The sequence below is a fragment of the Megalobrama amblycephala genome, linkage group LG6 (assembly GCF_018812025.1).
Source record: "Megalobrama amblycephala isolate DHTTF-2021 linkage group LG6, ASM1881202v1, whole genome shotgun sequence".
NCBI lineage: Eukaryota > Metazoa > Chordata > Actinopteri > Cypriniformes > Xenocyprididae > Megalobrama > Megalobrama amblycephala.
In genome coordinates this window covers 43,198,553-43,219,077 of record NC_063049.1, presented here as the reverse complement: position 1 = coordinate 43,219,077, position 20,525 = coordinate 43,198,553, and the positions used below count along the sequence as shown (strand labels likewise).

General features: G+C 40.9%; 2 protein-coding genes and 1 long non-coding RNA gene across 10 annotated transcripts in view; 2 read left to right on the top strand and 1 right to left on the bottom strand.

The window, feature by feature from the left end:
• Positions 1-1,018, bottom strand: part of LOC125270793 (inactive dipeptidyl peptidase 10-like) — a 31,461-nt gene extending 30,443 nt beyond the window's left edge. For all 8 annotated transcript variants that reach the window (XR_007185471.1, XR_007185470.1, XM_048194749.1 and 5 more), the window contains exon 1: positions 887-1,018. Coding sequence is in view for 6 of the 8 variants with exons in the window: in XM_048194749.1 (XP_048050706.1) it covers positions 887-946 (60 nt within the window). In the remaining 2 variants the exon portion in view is untranslated. The remainder of the gene's footprint in view (positions 1-886) is intronic.
• LOC125270794 overlaps positions 1-1,090 on the top strand; it is a 31,698-nt gene extending 30,608 nt beyond the window's left edge. The window contains exon 3 of the long non-coding RNA XR_007185472.1: positions 967-1,090. This is a non-coding gene — a long non-coding RNA (uncharacterized LOC125270794). The remainder of the gene's footprint in view (positions 1-966) is intronic.
• Positions 1,091-8,005: 6,915 nt separating this feature from the next.
• Positions 8,006-16,513, top strand: LOC125269626. The gene is made up of 6 exons (XM_048192558.1): positions 8,006-8,198; positions 8,934-9,159; positions 9,260-9,419; positions 12,489-12,642; positions 12,729-12,794; positions 15,586-16,513. The coding sequence occupies exons 1-6, from the start codon at positions 8,006-8,008 to the stop codon at positions 15,654-15,656; spliced, it is 870 nt and encodes a 289-aa protein (XP_048048515.1). The 3' UTR covers positions 15,657-16,513.
• Positions 16,514-20,525: the final 4,012 nt, after the last annotated feature.

Genomic DNA, 20,525 nt, shown 5'->3' with positions numbered 1-20,525 from the left:
ATTTTATTTTGTGCTGATCTTAAAACTAACCATGGTAGAGGAAAAACTAACCCCATGCAGAGATAGTGATCATACACTACCACTCAGAAGTTTGGGGTCAGAAAGATTTTATAATATTTTGAAAGAAGTCTCTTCTGCTCACCAAGGCTGCATTTATTGATCGAAAGAACAGTAAACATCGTGAAATATTATTATAATTTAAAAGAAGTGTTTTCTAAGTGAATATATTTTAAAATGTAATTTATTCCTGTGATCAAAAATGAATTTTCAGCATCAGTACTCCAGTCGTCAGTGTCACATGATCCTTCAGAAATCATTCTAATATGACGATTTGCTGCTTAATTTTATATATACTATATAACTTTTTATTAATGAAATAATCTGATTTGGTGCACATATATATATATATATATATATATATATATATATATATATATATATATATATATATATATAATTGTGCACCAAATCAGATTATTTCATTAATAAAAAGTTGAAAAGAACAGCATTTATTTGAAATAGAATCTTTTGTTACATTATAAATGTCTTTGCTGTCAATTTTGATCAATTCAAAGTGTCCATGCTGAATAAAAGTATTAATTTAAATGATTAAATGTAAGTATTTAGCTCTTATAAATTACAGAATGAGTTCAAGGTTAGCTCTCTAGTTTATAAAACTGACATTATGCAGTATATCTGTCTATAATCTATTTAAAGAGAAAACATCTATTTATATAATTCAGGACAGTTTTTGCCAAACCCCTTTCAAAAAGTTTCAAATCTACATTAAACTTGGAGCAGTAGTTGCACGCAGTCAGAATCACAAAACCAGAAACAGCCTTGATTGTTTCTTTTTCACATAATGATGAGCAGAAGTCTTCCTCACCTTCACATCGATAGATGAGCGCCTGTGGCAGTGGTTGGACACTCCAGCCGTCTGATTCATGTCTTCTTCTTTTTTTCCAGCGGTGAATGGCAGTGAAGCGGATCCTGCTGCAGATGCTCCGAGTGTGTTATCCAAGTGCTCCGTCGCTGCAGCGCTCCATCAGAATCCAGCTGCACGTCACTGATGCACCAGATGCAGAACCATCTGTCTGTTGGAGCGCAAAATCACCATAAACATCAGTCTACTGGATTATGACAATGCGCTCAATGATTTACACAAGTAGGACATGGGCCAACAAACAATCACTAACTGTAAAAAATTATTTTTGATGCTTTTTAAAATTTACTAAGGCCTAATTAAAATTAGTTAAAGCAACACATTTTGTTTCTACTTAATTTAATTGCATGATTAAATACAGTAATGACCAGAAGTGATGTCCAGAGGGGATATTTGTTTTTAATGACCCTACAAGTTCAATTGAACCATCAAAATATATCATATTATATGTATGTGTATATATATATATATATATATATATATATATATATATACAGTATATATATATATATATATATATATATATATATATATATAAATATATATACGCTATCGTTCAAAAGTTTGGGATCGGTAAGATTTTTAATGTTTTTAAAAGAAGGTTCATCTGCTCACCAAGGCTGCATTTATTTAATTTAAATTTAAAATAACTTTTCTATTTGAAAATATTTTAAAATGTAATTTATTCTTGAGCATGACCTGTGCTCTGAACGCAGTAGAGAGTACTTTAGGGACGTAGCCATGTCTAGGTTTCAGAACGACTTTGGAGTCGTTGGGCCTGATTTCAAGGCATGCAGGGCTCACAGAGAGGGCCTGCAGGTCGCCAAAGCGCTTCACTGATGCTAGTGCTAGTAGCAGAGCGGTTTTAAGCGTCAAGGGCCAGAGGTCAGCTGACCGCAGAGGTTCAAAGGGAGGACCTCTGAGGGCTGCCAGGACCATAGAGAGGTCCCAGGTGGGAACGGTGAGTGGTCGAAGGGGATTCATCCGCCTAGCACCACTTAGGAAACGCACAATAAGGCTGTTTCTTCCCACTGGCTGGCCAGCAATGGGAGCGTGAAACGCTCCGATGGCTGCTACGTACACCTTGAACGTGGAGGGCGTGAGGCCTCTGTCCAGCCGCTCCTGGAGGAAAGACAGTATCTGAGATCCGTCACTCTCCACAGGGTCAACATTGCGTGCTGAGAACCAGTAAATGAAGACAAACCACTTCTGGGCATAGAGGCGCCTTGTAGACGGAGCTCTAGCCTGAGAAATGGTGTGTAGTATGTTCCTGGGGAGGTCTATCGGCTCCCGTCGAGGAACCAGAGGTGCAGAGCCCACAGTTCTGGCTGGGGGTGCCAGATTGTCCTGTTCGCCTGAGAGAGGAAGTCCCGTCTCAGGGTGATTGGCCATGGGGCTTTCGTGGAAAGCCTGAACAGCTCCAAGGACCAAACTTGGGTTCTCCAGAGGGGGCCACCAGGAGGACTCTGTGTCTGTCTTCCCTGACTCGCCTGACGACGTGAGGGATCAGCGCGATCGGGGGAAAGGCGTAAAAGAGGAGGCTGGGCCAGTCGTGGGCCAGCGCATCCATCTCCTTTGAGAAGTAAGTTGGGCAGTGAGAGTTGTCCTCTGAGGCGAAGAGGTCGACCTCTGCCTTCCCGAAGATCTCCCAGATCCTTTGAACTGTTTGGGGATGGAGCATCCACTCGTTCGAGGGGACATTGCTCCGAGATAGCATGTCTGCTTCCAGATTCGATTTTCCAGGTATGTGCATCGCTCTTAGCGACTGCAGCCTGGGTGCTGCCCACTCGAGGAGGCGCTTCGCCAGGGCACATAAGCGGTTGGACGACAGGCTTCCTTGACGATTTATGTAAGACAAAGATTTATCTAAGACTAAGACGTGGCGTCCTTCCAGGAATGTCTGGAACGAGAGAAGGGCTCGTTCCACTGCCAGCATCTCGAGGCAGTTGATATGCAGATGGCTCTCCTTGTGAGACCACGAGCTGAAGGCCGGTCTGCCCTCGAATACAGCCCCCCAACCCAGGTTGGAGGCGTCTGTTGAGAGCACCGTCCTTCTGGACACCGCCTGTAAGGGAACTCCAGTCTGAACCAACTGGGGTTCATCCAAGGTTTCAGGGCCACGATACAGGCCTGATTGACCTTGACTAGAAAGCGGCCGCGCCCGCCAAGTGTGGGGTGGAGCCCTGGGTTTCAACCAGTATTGCAGAGGCTGCATCCGAAGAAGGCAGAGCAGCACCGGGGAGGCGGAAGCCATCAACCCTAACATCCTCTGGAAAAACTTCAGAGGGTAACGGGCTTTGTTCCTGGCAGATGCCGTGAGCTTCTGAATCGTCAGAGCACGCTCTGGTGAGACTACAGCCCTCATGTGGACTGAGTCGAAAACTGCACCCAGGAACGTGATGCGTTGGCTGGGGAGCAGTGAGCTCTTGGCAAAATTGACCCTGAGTCCTAGGCACTGAAGGTGGCTGAGGAGCACGGATCTGTGATGTTCTAGCTCGGTATGAGATTGGGCCAGTATGAGCCAATCGTCGAGATAATGGACCCTTCGCTAAGCCCCGCCCTCCTTAGTTACTGTTGCTACGTCTGTCAAGCTTTCGCATCTGGCAAGTCATTTACAGTATGTATGCACCGGTGTCAGACATTTTCAAGGAGATAATTAGTCATTTTTGGCGAACAGGTAAAATATCTGAGAGAGCAAGACAAAAGGGACTGCAGTATGCATTCAAGGAATATATCCACGACATAATATGCAACCGATTAGAAAATAATTTGATCAAAATTGAAGCTAAAGCTCCCAACGTGAGCAGCAGCCGTCTCATATGCTGACCATTCAAATGGGAAACACACAATTTATTGAGGAAAAGCTTTGTTCATCCACAGCAAGTTAAGTGAAATTTGTGAAAATAACCTAATAATTATAAATCAAACAGCTTATCTATAAGTCTTGTGGAATAAACACAAGACGTTAGCCTGACCACTTTTCAGTGATAACATTCTCCCGCTTTATATGTTTATTCTCCGTCTTGCCTTTACTCATTTAATTTCACGTTCAAATATATGCATTATGAACAAAGAATCGTCATTATTTCCAAGCAATGATGTGCTGAGTTAGCTAGCTAGCTAACCGACCCGTCATATTGTCCTACCTGGGCTTACGCCATATGCATACATCAATATTACATCATTGTTGTCATGATAAATAACACAAAATTACTGTATATGCATTATTATAAGGGTAGGTTCAGGGTTGGGGTAGGTGTAGATGTAGATGTTAATAAAGCCATAGACCACGTTAATATCACACTGGAAGCACAATCTGATAGGTAACATTAGCATTTTTCAGATTTTGTCAGATTTTGCTAACATTACCTACTGTTTCAATGGGAGGTAGCAAAATCTGACAGGGTAGCACAAATTGTCAGAACATCGGCATTTCTCCACTTGGGTTTTAGGTGTTGCGAAGGGAAAAAAATTCCACCACCCCGTCCAAACTTTTAGGATACCGGGTATCAGATTACCACAATCCATACGCACAATGCTTCGGCATGTTCCCTTGCTCGAAAGCTTGACAGACCTCCCGCGCCTAGTAACGGTTGCTAAACCGCGATTGGCCTGTGGCAGTTTTCGGGCGTGGCTTAGCGAAGGGTCAATTTAGAACTCGGATTCCCATCTGTCTCAGAGGGGAAAGCATCGTGTTCATGCGCTTCGTAAAAGTGCGGGGAGCTAGTAACAGCCCGAAGGGAAGGACCGTGTATTGATAAGCCACACCACACACACTCTGCAGGGGGAACAATTTCTATGGCTCCCTTCTTTAACAGAGACATCACTTCTGCACGGAGGGCATGAGCGTCGTCCAGTTTGACTGAAGTGGGAACCACGCCGCTGAAGCGCGGGGGTCTTCGGGCGAACTGCAGTGAGTAGCCGTGATTTATAATCCCCATGACCCACTTTGACACACCGGGGATGGCTTGCCAGGCCTCGGCCCGTGTGGCAAGGGGCTGGATAGCGTCTGGTGATGGACCGCTGCACAGGGGTCGTTGCACTGACATTAATGGAAGAGAAATTTTGCTCTCTTTTTGACAATGTAAAATATTTTTTTGTGTTCGCCATGAGAACGCCGTTTTGCGTGGGCGCAGCCACTGTGGACCCAGCCACTGTGGACCCAGGACGCATAACAACACTTTTGTCCCCAACACCTGGAACTGAACGAGGTGGCGGGGGAACTGTGCGAGAGAGCTTTTGGGGTGGTCCGGCCACGGCGAGACTTTGCCCCATCCTCTTTCTTCTCCTTAGATCAGGAAGACGCCGGAGGCGTCGGGTCCAGCACTATTCTGGGCCGGGGACCCTGGCGTCTCGGGAGCGTGGAGTGTTTAGTGGGCCGGGCTCGCTGTTGCTGCTCCTTAGGTGGCGCTGCTTGCAACGCAGAAGGGGCAGGTTTGCTCTGGTGCTGGTTCGACGCAGGCTTGGATCGACTTGCAGCAGAAGAAGAGCTGGAGCGCTTAGGCAAGAAATGTTGCATAGCTTGGGACGATTTCTGCGCGGCGGTGAAGCGCTCGGTGAACCCCTCCACAGCTGGCCCAAAGAGACAGAAGGAGAGACCGGGGCGTCCAGGAAGGCCATCTTGTCTACCTCCTTAATCTCTGTTAGGTTGAGCCAGAGATGGTGCTCTAACACAACTAGGTTGTCCATAGATCTCCGATGGCTTGAGCTGTGGCTTTCGTGGCGCGCAGGGCCAGGTCGGTGGCGCTGCGGAGGTCGCGGAAAGCTGGTGCATCTATCCCAGACTCATCCAGGAAGTGGAGGAGTTTGGCCTGGAACACCTGGAGAATGGCCATGGTGTGGAGCGCCGATGCAGCTTGCCCAGCTGAAGAGTACACTCGGCCGGCGATGGCGGAGGTCGTACGACAGGGCTTGGAAGGAAGGGCCCTCTTGCTTTTCTAGCCGCGGGAGGACAGAGGTGAGCGGCCACGGCTTCATCCATCGGCGGCATCTGCTCGTAACCCTTCTCACGTGAGCCGTCAACCGAGGTGAGAGCCGCAGGTGAAGAAGTTCGCAGGCGGGCTGAGTATGGAGCACGCCATGAATTTGTGAGCTCAACGTGGACCTTGGGAAAGAAGGGGGCAGATCGCTGGCGGGGGGTCTGGCGGTGTCCCGGCAGATACCACTCTTCCAGCCTGCTGCAAATCGGCTCTTCAGGTGGGGCCCATTCTAAGTCGAGCTCCTCGACAGCCTTTGAGAGGACGCAGAATAATTCGGCGTCCATCCCAGGCCTGGACTCAATGGGCTCCAATGACGGCAGGTGGGTGGGGTCCTTGTCGCCGACCTATTCCTCCCTCTCAGATGCCGCGAGAGACATGGAGTCATCAAGCTGCTCGTCCTCTGATCCACCAAACGAGACAAGGTCGCTCACTTCCGCTGAGGGACGCTGCTCTGGGTGCGAGAAGAGGACGGGGGACGGCTCTCTCATAGGAGAGGGAGAGGCAGGCGGGCACTGGGCCGGCGTGAGCTCTCCCAAGTCCGGGCGCTGAGCTCCTCTGCCCCACTGTCTCTTCCTAGCTGGCTCGCGGGAGGAAGCAGATGGGAGGGCGCGAGGGGCGGGACCGCTTTCATTGAAGAAAGCGATCCGCGAGCACAGAGAGGCGAGACTCATACACTCGCAGTGCAGGCATGAAATCTCGGTGAGCGCGGCTTCTGCGTGGGGCTTGCCCAGACATCCGACGCACTCACCGTGGCAGTCGTTATCCTGCAGAGGGGCTCTGCAGGTGCCACAGCTGTGGCGCGGCATTTTGAACAATGTCGCCGCCGTGAAAGCAGGTGATGACGATTTAGCGGTAATCAGGGAACCAACTTTACTGACAAAATGCGTGTGACAATCGCATGCGATATATTAGTCAGCCCTATTTTATATTTTTAAACATTTTAAATATGAGGGAAGAACAAAACACTAAACTTGGTTAAGGTATTTATCTGACAAAATTATTTGGCATAAAAAAGGCAAACTACATTTACAGGTTTTATTTTACTATGCAAAAAAACAAATGTATAGAAAAACAAAAGCATTTGACAGTTTTTAATATTTCATTGGCTCTCTCTCTGTGAGTTCATCATTTCTTTTTTTTCTTTTGACAGCCTATATAGGAAAAAAATGATGTTTCATAATTTATGTTTTATTGCCTTATCACAAATAAAACAATTGACTCCAAGCACAACTATGCAATATGTTACAAAATCTTTAACATATTTATGGAAACAAATCGGTAACACTTTAGTTTGTATCTCACAATTAACAAGTTGCTTATTACATTGCATATTACAAGGATATTTGCTGTTTATTTGTATTTATTTATTTATTTATTGTGGGGATTGTTGAACTTGAAGCCTTGAGTGCAATGTTACTTATGGATAAAAGCATCTGCCACATGCATAAATGTTTAAGTAATAAAAAGTATTTGTTGATCTTGCTCCTGAATATAAAACCGTTTAATGTTTTATGAACTTTAAAACTGTTAAAACTTGCTTAATCCCTTTAATCTCTTCTTATGATATCCTGTTTTCAAAAGTGTAATGTCAAGAAAGAGAGATAAAGTGAAGATTAAATGATAGAAGACTTGGGTAAATTACATCCTATAGCAAATAAATACCTTCAGCCATCAGATTCGCTAGAACTTATTTCATTATTACGCACTGGAACCGATTACACATCCTGAAATAAAGGTTATCAGTATATGGTGTTGCATTATAGTAAAGATATGAACTGAAATTTTAGCCTTTGAGATTATTTGCTTTATATGTGATCTGAATCATGATTCGATACACTGATTCATTATGCTCCGAAGCTTCATGAAGCAGTGTTTTGAAATCGGCCATCACTAAATATACTAAATATACTGAATATAAATCTATTTAATGTTTTATGAACATTAAAACTGTTAAAACTTGCTTAATCCCTTTAATCTCTTCTTATGATATCCTGTTAAAAGTGTGTAGTGAGGTAAAGATGTGACTTTTATGAGAAAGTGCTATGGCCCCTTTAAGAGCAGGTCTCCGTAAGTGGACGTGTGCATGGTAATAGATTTCCACATGCTTTATAAGATCGAGAGGAGTAGTGGTTTGTGTGCGCCACAAGCTTTGCGCTCTGTTGAGGCCTTTGAGATTATTTGCTTTACAGGGATGATGATGATGATGAGGATGTTACAGATGATTTTGCTCCTGACTGAATCTGTCCTGATCTGGTCATATCAGTCGAACTCCACAGGTAACTTCATATTAGAAAATTTGTTTAAAAATTGGTATTTGGGTTGTTGACAAAACGACAGATTTTGGGTTAAATAGAGATACTGAGATGCTTTTGATTTTGTCAGAAAAAAACCCCCAAAAAAACATTCATTCATTCTTTTATGTTTTTATTTATTAGATAGATCTTTTTTAATATTAGATATTAAATAGATGGGTAGTTGACAGATTTTGTCATTTATTTATTTATTTATTTGCACATTTCTTTGAAAATGGATATTTGAGTTATTGACAAGTGAACAGATTTTAAGTTTATTTATTTATTATTTATTTGCATATTTCTTTAAAAATAAATATTTGGGTTGTTGACAAGTGAACAGATTTTAAGTTAAATTTTTTAAATTTTTTTTATTTGCACATTTCTTTCAAAAATAGATATTTGAGTTGTTGTTCAGTTGAGTTCAGTTATTTATTTACTTTAATTTATTTATTTATTTGCACATTTGTTAAAAAAGTTATATGGGTTGACAAATGGACAGATTTTGGAATAAAAGGAGAAGATGAGATGCAAAGAGAAAAGTTTTTGTCAACTGGTTGACCTATTTATTTATTTGTTTATTTGTTTGAAGGGATTATTTAACTGAATATTCATATGCATACAGATAATTTTGCTCCTGACTGGGTTAAAAGAAGATGCTTTAAACACATTTAAACGTGTCTTTTTTTATTAGTTCAGTGTGAAAGACCCTATAAAAAGACAACCGTGAAAGTGCTAGCTGGAGAATCCCTGTATTTACCCTGCCCGACAGTGAGTGCCATATTGAGACTAAAAACACCTCGTATGAATGGTTCAAATACATCGAAAGAACAGAGCAGGTTGAGCAAATCGGGACGGAGGAGAGCGAACGCATCCATTACCACCTTTCTGAATTGTACATCCTTTGGTTAACCCTGAACGACACAGGACGCTACATCACACGCTGGTGATCGCACACACTTCCATTCACTGTCAATGCACCTGCAAACTTTATTCACGTTTCATCCCAGAATCTTCCTCTAACAGCGGTGTGTGTCATCCTGTAGGTGGTATGAGGAGGACAAATGTGATGAATATGAAACTGACGTTGTGGTTTATGAGGAGTTCAACACAGATCTCTTGAACGATACTCCGGAAGAAGAAAAGCCGTCAAAAATCTACTGTCCAGTGTGTGAATATCAGCAGGCCACGTTCATCTGGTATAAGGTACTGTTTGATGTTTGTGGTAAATTTGACAGCATGTTTGCAATGTATGAGTCAAAACTAAACTGATCATTCATCATTTGATCTGATCAAGGTTTAGACATGACAAATATCCTGTGTTTGACTTGAAAATGATTCATACAATGTCATGTTGGCTAGTGCAAAGGGAATTCAGCTCGTATTGTTAATAATTTACTAAATTATAACACTGAATGAAAATAAAGACAATAATACGAAACTCATTAATTTCACTATAGGCTGTTTTTCATCTGTTCTTATACTTAAACAGGTCATGAATTTCATTTTTCATTTTATAATGTTCCCTAAGGTCCAGTTATAGTAAGATTTATACATGAAAAGTAGTCATAATTAAGAAATAAATGACCATTTTCTACTGCTAAAAACTTTGTTTAAAGGTCCTTTAAGACTTCAACTTGACATTATTGCATATGAAATGAGAACTATATATACAGTGGACAGCATAAATGAGTACACCCCCTTGAAAAACTTTGAAAAGTCAGCAATTACTCAATTACTTAGAAGGCATGTTAGGGTTCTTTAGAGAGATAATGTTCTGCTTAATCAATTACCAAAGAAGCATGTCAAAATTATTCAGGAAAATAAGATTTTATTATCAAGGTGATAAAATATTGTGTAGCAAAAATGAGTACACCCTCCTAAAAGTTATTAAATAAAACTAAATAAAAATTTTCTGGTGTAAACTTAAGGCAATGTTTGATCAACAGGTATGTAATGATGGGTCAACACGCTGTTGACCCATCATTACATACCTGTTGATTAAACATTGCCTTAAATTTACACCAGAAAATTTTTATTTTCCATTTGCAGCGTCTTTATTAAGACAACACAGCACAGTACAAACAGGGACAAGGCAGTATCATGCACAGGGACAGGCTTGGGTCGAGACAGGCGGCTGGAATCAAGGTATTATAACAGGCAGAGGTCGTGGCTGGCGGCAAACAAACACAGTCCAGAAAGCAGGCAAGGATCAGGGTCGGCGGCAAAGGTTCACAGAGATAAGGCAGTCCAATCGGTAACAGTCCACAGGAAAACACACAGAAATGATCACCTAGGCAAATTAAGACTTCACGGTGTATGAATGCGTGTGTGAGTGTTTTATGGTGTGTGTGTGATGCAGTGCAGGTGTGTGCGCAATCACTCCCAGGAATGAGGGCCTATGGGTAGTGTAGTCCAGATGGGAACATGTCAATATTCGGGTGACGGCTCCCTCCGGCGGCCAGGAGGAAGAGCCGCGGGAGCCGTATTCATGACAAGGTAAGTATGTTGAACCAAAACATTTAAAGAGAAGTAATTTCTTGACAATTAAAAGTATTATAGCCCACTGAATCATTCTTTGACTGAATGCTTACAACAATGGAAGCACTTGGGAGAGAATCATCAGGAGACTTATTTATGAACACAAAAGAGAACAAGAGGATTACCAAATCATTATTTTAAGTGTGAAAACATAGCAAAAGTAACACAGAAATTCAAAAACAATGGACTTGTGACAAGGCCCCTGAAATAATCAGGCCTTCATTTTAAGGTTTCATTTAGGGATGATGGATTTTTTTTTTTTTGCTAGACAAAGAGCAGGATAAATACCAAGCGAGTGTCTCAGAGCCAGCAAAAGCTATGAAAAGAGTGAGTGTTTATCTCACAGAGTAAGATGCAGCCTGCAGAAATGACATGCATGGTTGTTGTTCTCACTGTAGCCAAAGCACAATAGAGTCAGTTAGACATTTCCAAAGCCCATATTTACAAAAATATAGAATCTGGGAATCAATACTCTGGTCTCATGAGACCAAATCAATTATTTTGGATCTAACTGCATCCAGAATGTTCTGGAGATGTTAGAGGAGGAGTACAGTGAGAAGAGCCTGATTCCCACAGTAAAGTTCAGTGGTAGTAAAGCTCTTATATAGGGATGTATGAGTGCTGAAGGTGTGTGCTTTATCAATGCTGTCATGAATTCCCACTGTGTGATTTAATCCACAAACTTGAAACAGAAGATGTTACCCTTTCCTCATTCCCTGCATTGTTGGGCACTTTTGTCAACATGACAAAGAGGATATGCATTCACCCAAGGTGAAAAACCTTCTGTGGACACGTATTGCATCCTATCTTAACACTCTTGAGCGCCTGTGAGGGATTCTGTAGAGACGAGTTGAGCAACACTCCCCATTAAAGATCAGGGCATTTCAGGAGCTCATCATCCAGGAGTTAAACAGGACAGATGTGACGATTTGTCAGGAGTTAAACAGGACAGATGTGACGATTTGTCATGAACTTGTTCACTTTGTGCCAAGAAGGGTCAGAGCAGTATATTCAAAATGATGGAGGAAATACTAAGTGCTAGAATATTATACATTTGTTTAATTAAATCTAGGGTGTACTCATTTCTGCAATCCTTAATTTAAACAAAATTGGCTACTTTATTTATTATATGGCTATTAATGACATATTTCTCAGTTTTTATTATGTATATGTTTAATACACTTTAGTTTTGCCATCTTTCCATGAGTTGTATTAGTGATTATTAAGAAAATACATATTTTGTATTTGTTCAGAGGGGGTTTACTCATTTATGCTGTGCACTGTAGATATATATGAAAACGGTCTGTCAAGACAAACCTTAAGTTGGCTTGAGAAAGCTGGACCAGAAAGTTTGAATAAGTTTAAAAATCTTAAAGTTTGAAGGGTTTCAGTTTGAAGTATGAAGTTTAAAGTAGTTTGATTGTTTTGAAGGCAATACAGTCTATCAGAAAAACAGATAGATAGAAATATGATAGATGGATGGATGGATGGATGGATGGAAAGATAGTTGGAAAGATAGATAGATGGATAGACAGACAACTTAAGATAGATATTTCTCAAGCCAACTTAATTATACATGAGGAACTGTAGAATCAGTTGAAATTATAATTACAGTTACAGTTGATTATGGAAAGTGTGAATTACACTATTATGCTTAAATCTACTCCATCAAAGTTTCCTTCTAACTGTGTGCATGAATGCAACATCATTGTCCCAATATTTTCTCTTTCGCAGAATTTCTCTCTTATTCCAAACCAAGAGTCTGCACAGTATTTACTTCTCCGTAACTCTTCAGAAGAAAGCGAGGGTATTTACACCTGCGTTTGCACCTGGGAGCACAACGGGATAAAACACAACCGCTCTGGATTTCGCGAACTGATCATCAGAGGTATATATTCCTCATCCAGCCAAGTCCGGTCATATAAACTCTGTGCTAGAAGTTAGTTTCTAACACCGTCTTCCTCTTGTTCATAGATATGTCCAGCAGTACTCCTACATTTCAACTTCCCATCAATAACTCCATTGTGATCACTGATGTGGGTAAGGAATGGGTTAAAATCTCTTACCATCATTAGTTGATGTTAATTTCTACATTTACTAATACATTTTTTAAATTAAAAGTAGTATTTGTTAACATTGGTTAATGCACTGTGAGTGTGAACTAACATGAACGAATAAACAACTATTTTTTAGCTAACATTGATAATGATTTTTAAATGTTGTAAACATTATTGCTCACTGTTCGTTTGTTAGTTAATACGTTAACTAATTTTAACAAATGTATGTAAGCTTGTTTCCGCCACTAAATAAAATAATAAAAAAGGTAATTGCGACATTTTATCTCACAATTGTGATTATCAAGTCAGAATTGCGAGATATAAACTAACAATTCTGAGAAAAAACGTCAATCTTTTTTCCCTCACATTTGGACATTGTAACTCACAATTCTGACTTTATAACTCACAATTGCGAGAAAAAAGTCAGAATTGTGAGATAAAAAGTTGCAATTACCTATTTTATTTATTATTTCATGGTGGAAACAAGCTTCCATACCTTATTCTAAAGTGTTATCAAAAAGGTAAACATGTCAACATATTTTTTTTAAACTTTTTTAAACATTTGTTTTTCTCAAAATGTGAATATTATAAATGGTATTTTAAATATTTAAATATTAAACCCTCAGAGGGTAGCAGTGCTATTTTATTTTTTTTATTTTTGTTTTATTCTTTTTCATTTTGAATTAGCTTTTATTTTTATAGTTTTCATGTTAATTTTACTTTAATTTTTGTTCATTTCTGTTTTGGTTTTAGTTTTATAAATGTTTATATTTTATTTTATATAAGCTTTATTTTTTGCATTTCTTACTTTTACTTTCAATTAACAGAAATGTTTTTAATAGTTTAAGACTACAATAATGATCCTGGAGGGTAGTTGAGAATCTGACAAAACGAAATACATATTTTATCAAATTAACCCGGCAAACATTTTATAATGTTGGTGTTTTTTATGCACCAAAAGTTACAGCATGTTTTCATAGTACAGTGAACTCTGGAAAGATTTAAAGGTGCCGTAGAACGTCTTTTTAAAAGCTGTAATATAAGTCTAAGGTGTCCCCTGAATGTGTCTGTGAAGTTTCAGCTCAAAATACCCCATAGATTTTTTTTTTTTATTAATTTTTTTAACTGCCTATTTTGGGGCTTCATTAAATATGCGCCGATTCAGGCTGCGTGGCCCCTTTAAACGGCGATTAAATATGTTCAGTCCGGTGAAAACCGACTCAGACCAACGCCAACAGGGGTATCACACCGATCCGATCAAACTCCAACAGACGAGTTTGTTGGCGTTTGTCGGTGCGGTGTGAATTGGCCTTTACATTGAATGTTTGCTGCTTCAATCCAGACGAGTAGGCTATTGTAAATTTTGTATAGGGTGTGAAAATTGTACAGCTGTGGTATTTGTATAGGGTGTGAATTCTGTATAGAAGATGTGTAGATTTTTGGTAGATTTTTTGGCAATTTTGTGAAGGTGTCACACACACACTAAAAAAATTGAAAAGCTGTATTTAAAGTTTTTTTTTTTTTGTTATTTGTCATGTTCTTTTCTCAGATTGAGCTCCCTGACAATCTGACAGAAATGTCTTGTTGTGGCTCAAAAATGGGTTGAATAGGCTACATGCGGTTCATGTATGTCTTCTTTAGTCTGTTGGCCCTTTAGGTTTTTTACTGGCACACGTCACTTACACATTTTGCACTTACTGCGGAGTGTTGAGACTGTTTACATATTTGTGCCCATATGTACATTTTATGTACTGGTTTTATTTATGAATGAATGTTTTCTAAAATTGTATGATGTTTTTGTTGAGTTATTATTACACAATACTTTTTCTGACCTTTTTGAATCTTGCCCCTGACATATAACCCAAATTACAAAAAAAGACTAAAACTAACACTAAAACTAATACAAAACTAAAATAAAACTAAGCATTTTCAAAAAATAAAAACTAAACTAAACTAGCAAACCCACTTTAAAAATGAATTAAAACTAAACTGAATTTGAAAACAAAAAGTCAAAACGAAATAAAAATAAAAACTAATGAAAAATGCAAAACTATAATAACCTTGGTAAGTATGGTATTTATTTGGATGTTTACATTTGATTCTGAATGAGTTTAAGGCTGTGCTCCATGGCTAAAGCTAACATTACACACTGTTGGAGAGATTTATTAAGAATGAAGTTGTGTTTATGAATTATACAGACTGCATGTGTTTAAAAATGAAAATAACGACGGCTCTCTTGTCTCCATGAATACAGTAAGAAACGATGGTAACTTTAACCACAATTAACAGTACATTAGCAACATGCTAACGAAACATTTAGAAAGACAATTTACAAATCATTAAAAATATCATGTAATCATGGATCATGTCAGTTATTATTGCTCCATCTGCCATTTTTCGCTGTTGTTCTTGCTTGCTTACCTAGTCTGATGATTCAGCTGTGCACAGATCCAGACGTTAATACTGGCTGCCCTTGTGTAATGCCTTAAACATGAGCTGGCATATGCAAATATTGGGGGCGTACATATTAATGATCCCGACTGTTACGTAACAGTCAGTGTTATGTTGAGATTCGCCTGTTCTTCGGAGGTCTTTTAAACAAATGAGATTTATATAAGAAGGAGGAAACAATGGTGTTTGAGACTCACTGTATGTCATTTCCATATACTGAACTCTTGTTATTTAACTATGCCGAGGTAAATTCAATTTTTGATTCTAGGGCACCTTTAATGTCAATGTCAAATATGAAAGCCTTGATTGCTCTTGTTTCTCAGGTACAGAACTGATCCTCCATTGTTCTGTCTTCTTTGGATACACTGTGTGTGATGAGTGCTCTGTTCAGTAGGAAAGGAATAAAACCAGGATAGATGCGGTGAATGGATATAAGCAGGAAACGAGGTGGATATATCCTTCAATGAACTCGCTCTAAACTACCTATAATTAAAGGATTTTTTTAATATGTGCTTTGAGCGTGTTTTCTTCCCCCAAACCAGTTCAGCGGAAATCCCACCCTGAAGCCAATAAACATTTCATTGGTCATGTCAATCACAATAACGATTGAGATGTTTTAAGCTATGAAACTTGTTTTAAAATGTTTTAGATGATGATAGATGATAGATGATAGACCTTTATTGTCCCCCAAGTTAAATTTTCTTTCACAGACTCTGACAATAACAACAATAGACAAAAAGACAGCGCATGCGAGATCCATACAAGTTACAGATTGTTTAAGGCAGCAATGGCAGAAGGGACAAAGCTTTTACTAAAGCGTGCTCTCCTCCACCGTAAAGTTCTGTATCTGCGGCCTGAGGGCAACAGAGAAAAGTAAATGTGGAGAGGGTGGTCCAAATCTCTGCTGACTGTCCGAGCCATGCGTGTGACAGCTTTGCTGTTAAGAAGAGAGAGATCCGTAATGGGTAAACTGATAATTTTGGATGCTATACAAGTGACCTTAATAAGCTTATTTCTATTGGTGATGTAGAGCATATTAAAATACCAAGGCGAACAGTAGAGGAGGATGGGTTGGATAATGCTAGTGTACAACAGTAGTAAAAGATATGGGGTGACAGAAAGGACATGGAGCTTGCGAATAATATGAAGTCTTTGTTGGGAACGTTTAATAGTACACTGACGTCTTATGTCAAAAGATCAAATGCAAATTCATTTTTGACCATTACTAAAGTTTCTGAGCTGGACCTCCATTCTGAGTATCGCTGCAAAGCTGAAGACTCTTATGAATTTTTTTATGTATCAGTCATTTTGAAGCGTAAAGGTAAGATCCTCTGATCCTATCTAAGATGAATATAGTTCAACCTAAACAAAAATGCATTATTTAACCCAATATTTGTGTGCTGCATATATTGTGAGTAATGCTTCTTGCTTGACTTACAATATAGAGCAAAGTTAATACTTGAATAAAATATTGCTAAGATTTCTATTTTAGTATTAATGTTTATTAGCATTAATACTTTATATTTATTACATTTTATATTAGGGGTTCAAGCACATAGAGCTGAAACCCTATTGTAATTGTAAGGATTTGTATTATTTTTCTTCCACCGTAAAACTGATCGTGCAGCCCCAACCGTAAGGCCTAGAGACTTGAAACTTGTGCAGATGATAGGTCTCAATTTGGGGAGAGGTTGACAGAGTATGACCCAGATTGGCCCATAGGTGGCGCTACAGCAATCAAAAATGCAAAACTGCTCATAACTCCTAGACCGTTTGTCATGTGTCCTATATCATTGTAATCATTGGCTCAAGACAAACAAAACGTATATAGAGCGTACGTTCGATTTCATTTCCACCTGGAAAAGTTTTCAGACATTTTGAATTTTCTCCAAAACCTATTTTTGCGAACTAGTCCTAGGTTTTTCACCCAAATCAGAACCAAACCAGTGCAAAAATGTTCTGTGGAGTCTTGTTTCATATTCTGCCTATCGGGATCAAAATCCTGATAGCCCAAATCCGATTATGGTGTGCTCTGCTGACAGACCTTTACGCAGACCGACTGAACTTAGAATTGATATGAGTGCTTTGATTCAACAAGAAATCCAAAGACAACAGGCCAAACTCTACAAGAAATTGGAGAAGACGCAAACGGAGAGCCCTTGGACAACCATGTCTCAATTCTGCAGCCAAGGAAATGATTCGGATGCTTAGACACCAACAGAGAATTAATGTGAAATTGATTTTGTTGATTAAAAAGTCTTTTACTTTGAATACTTTTCATGATGATTTAGTTCAGCTCACAGGAGAAATTTGCTATGCTATGCAATGCACCTGTTGCAACCAATATGTATTCCATGCTTTGAAGATTGAGAAGGTGTTATCTATTTTCCTTTCACAATGTATGTTTTCTTTTCTTATACCAAATAAGGGGTCGATTAAGGTCCTCCTCTTTATGATGATTATAAAGTGTGAAACCTGTATCAGAAGTGTGCCGTTTAGGAAGACTCAACTCTGTTTATGTTAAGATTTTCTTTGTCATTAAGGGCTGTTTATTGATCAGCTTTTAATTGGGATATGTTATTACATAGTTGGTTATTAATTGAAGGAAGTAAAAAATACAACAACGCTTGGGGCTCGAATATAAGGAATGAGTATTCAGGGGTAATAGAATGAGGAGTGCGTAATGCCCACATACCACAGCCAAATAAGACAGTTCACTGCACAGGGAAGAGGTGAAAGTGACCACCTCAGCAGTGGAACTGGGAAAAAGACAGTTCAGAGGAACTGCAGAAGGGTTTAAGGGTTCAGAGGAACCACAAACCACAGACACCAGCTCAGAGGAGCGGTGTGTAAGCACACGCAGGCCCGAGTGAAGACCTGTAAAAAAGAGAGACAATAGCTCAGAGACTCTCGAGGAGAGTGAGTTGTGTCATGACAGAAACCGTTTTTTGATTGTGAATTAAGAAAAGGGTAATATGGGGCGCTCGTGCGCAGTGATGGAGTAGACATGTTTCCGAAGGGTTCCGTGACTTCTCCCTAATTTTACCTTAATATCATTGCACTTTAACATTATTTTATGCTGGTTTTCCCTTAAAACTGTGCTGTACCCTGTTGGAAGTGGGTTTGTCAACATGCCTAAGAAAGACGATAGTCAGAGGGATAGTTCATCGTCCGCTAGCAACGAGGCTATTTTAGCTGGTATTGCTAACCACGGGGCTGAGCTTGCGAAAATCACCTCTCTCGTAGATGGCTTAAAGAAATCTATGGAGGACCGCCTCGACACAATTGAAGTAACGCTATCATCGCTTCAGAAAAAAAAACATGAAACTGAGCGCCGCCTCGATGATTTCGACGAAGCCATGTCAGCTAGTGACAGCCGCATAACAGCTCTGGAAGTTACGTGCAACAAGCTACAGGTGGCTAACGGTCTCCTCAAGGCTAAAGTGAACAACTTGGAGGGCCGCTCCCGCAGACTCAATGTCAGGATCATGGGCATTAAAGAAGGGGAAGAGAAAGGCAGCCCTACTGACTTTGTTTCTAAGCTGATCCCAGAACTACTCGGCCAAGACAACTTTAGCAGACCCTTAAAAATAGACCGGGCCCACCGTAGCCTGAGACCGAAGCCTCAGCCTAATGAGCGGCCACGGATCATCATTGCCAAGGTCCACAACGATCGGGACGTGATTGACATACTGCGACTCAGCCGTCAACAAGCACCGTTGCAATATCACGGTGAGAGAGTCTCCATTTTCCCCGACTACACGGTGGAGGTCTCAGCACAGCGGCAAGCCTATACAAACATGAGGAAGCGGCTAACCGAAGCTGGTGCTAAATGTTCCTTGCGTTTTCCAGCCAACAACACATCTAAGATGTTTGTGTCCAGGGCTTGACATTAACACCCGCCAACCCACCAAATGCGGGTAGATTTCAGCTGTAGCGGGTAAGACAGCCACTCCCACTAGCCACTTTGGCGGGTTGAATATAATTTCAGTTTACAGCCAAATGATCGTCGTAGCACAAAATTACAATCCAATCACACAATTCATTATTTAGGCTACGTGCAGTTAGTGAATGAGGGATAGGCGGAATTGCGCTGAATGACACACAACAGAAGCGCTCTGTCGCGCGCGCGATCAGTTCTCGCGCCTAAATAGTTAAACAGTGCACACAGATGTCTAAATGTCCATCGTGTGGAGTATCTCGCGTGAATACAGTCGGTTATGGCTTAAGTGGACGTAAACAGGTGGGTAATAACTGGATATGCGTCAGTTACGTTCATGCATTCAGCAGCCCAATTAAATACCTGTGTAACAAAGTTCGTAGATGTTAGGAAGGAAGACGACAAGGGTCGGCTGTGACTACTGGCTGCTTTATTTGAAAAATCAACAAAAAGGTGTGCAAACAGGCACAAAACAATCGCCAACATAAACACGGGGAATTCACTCCGTCAGTTCCAGTCAGTCTGTGGGAGTGTGGCAGCCAGCAGTCCTTCTCTCTCTCACTCACTCCTGTTTCTCCTGGCGTTAAGTACTCTCTCCACGCCAATTACTGTAACAAGAGACAGGTGTTTGTTATTTGCGCTTAACCCGCTCATCCACTGCGCGTCTCCTGACGCTCTCCCCCGCTGCAGCGTTCGCTGAACCACGCCCCCTTGCCACATACCCCCACCGCCCGACTCAGGCCGGGGAGCCATCCGGCCTGCAGCCCACCCCCCCCCCCCCCCCCCCCCATTTCTGGAGAGGAAATCGGCCACAGCCATCTGAACACCCGGCCTGTGGACCACCTTGAACTTAAAAGGCTGTAAAGCTAGATACCAACGAGTGATCTGCGCGTTGGTATCCTTCATGCGGTGGAACCAAAACTATCGGGCTCACCCAGTTACTGTTGGATTCTTCTATTACTCCCATCTCAAGCATCGCACCTAATTCTTCCTGAACTACTTTTTTCTTGTGTTCAGGCAAGCGATACGGCCGGCTGCGAACCACCACGCCCGGCTCTGTCTCGATATGGTGCTGAATGAGGTTTGTACGGCCAGGTAGGGGAGAAAACACGTCAGCAAACTCTGCCTGTAATTTGGTTAGATCAATGAGCTGGGAGGGCGAGAGGTGATCTCCCCTTGGGGCCAGTGCGAGAGATTGTTTTTTTATATTCGCCTCTGGCCCGAGATCATCCTCCCCGCTAATCACCGTCGCCAGCATCACTGATTCCCCCTCTGAATCAGTGAACTGAACTGGGACCCTGACTTTTTCTGTAAAATATTCAA

What these genes read in the sequence shown, in the direction of transcription:
- LOC125269626 (XM_048192558.1), top strand. Translation starts at nt 8,006, where the DNA reads ATGGTAATAGATTTCCACATGCTTTATAAGATCGAGAGGAGTAGTGGT. An exon ending in ATATCAGTCGAACTCCACAG is followed by an intron (nt 8,199 to 8,933) that starts GTAACTTCATAT and finishes CCCTATAAAAAG; the next exon opens with ACAACCGTGAAAGTGCTAGC. An exon ending in CATTGTGATCACTGATGTGG is followed by an intron (nt 12,795 to 15,585) that starts GTAAGGAATGGG and finishes CTTGTTTCTCAG; the next exon opens with GTACAGAACTGATCCTCCAT.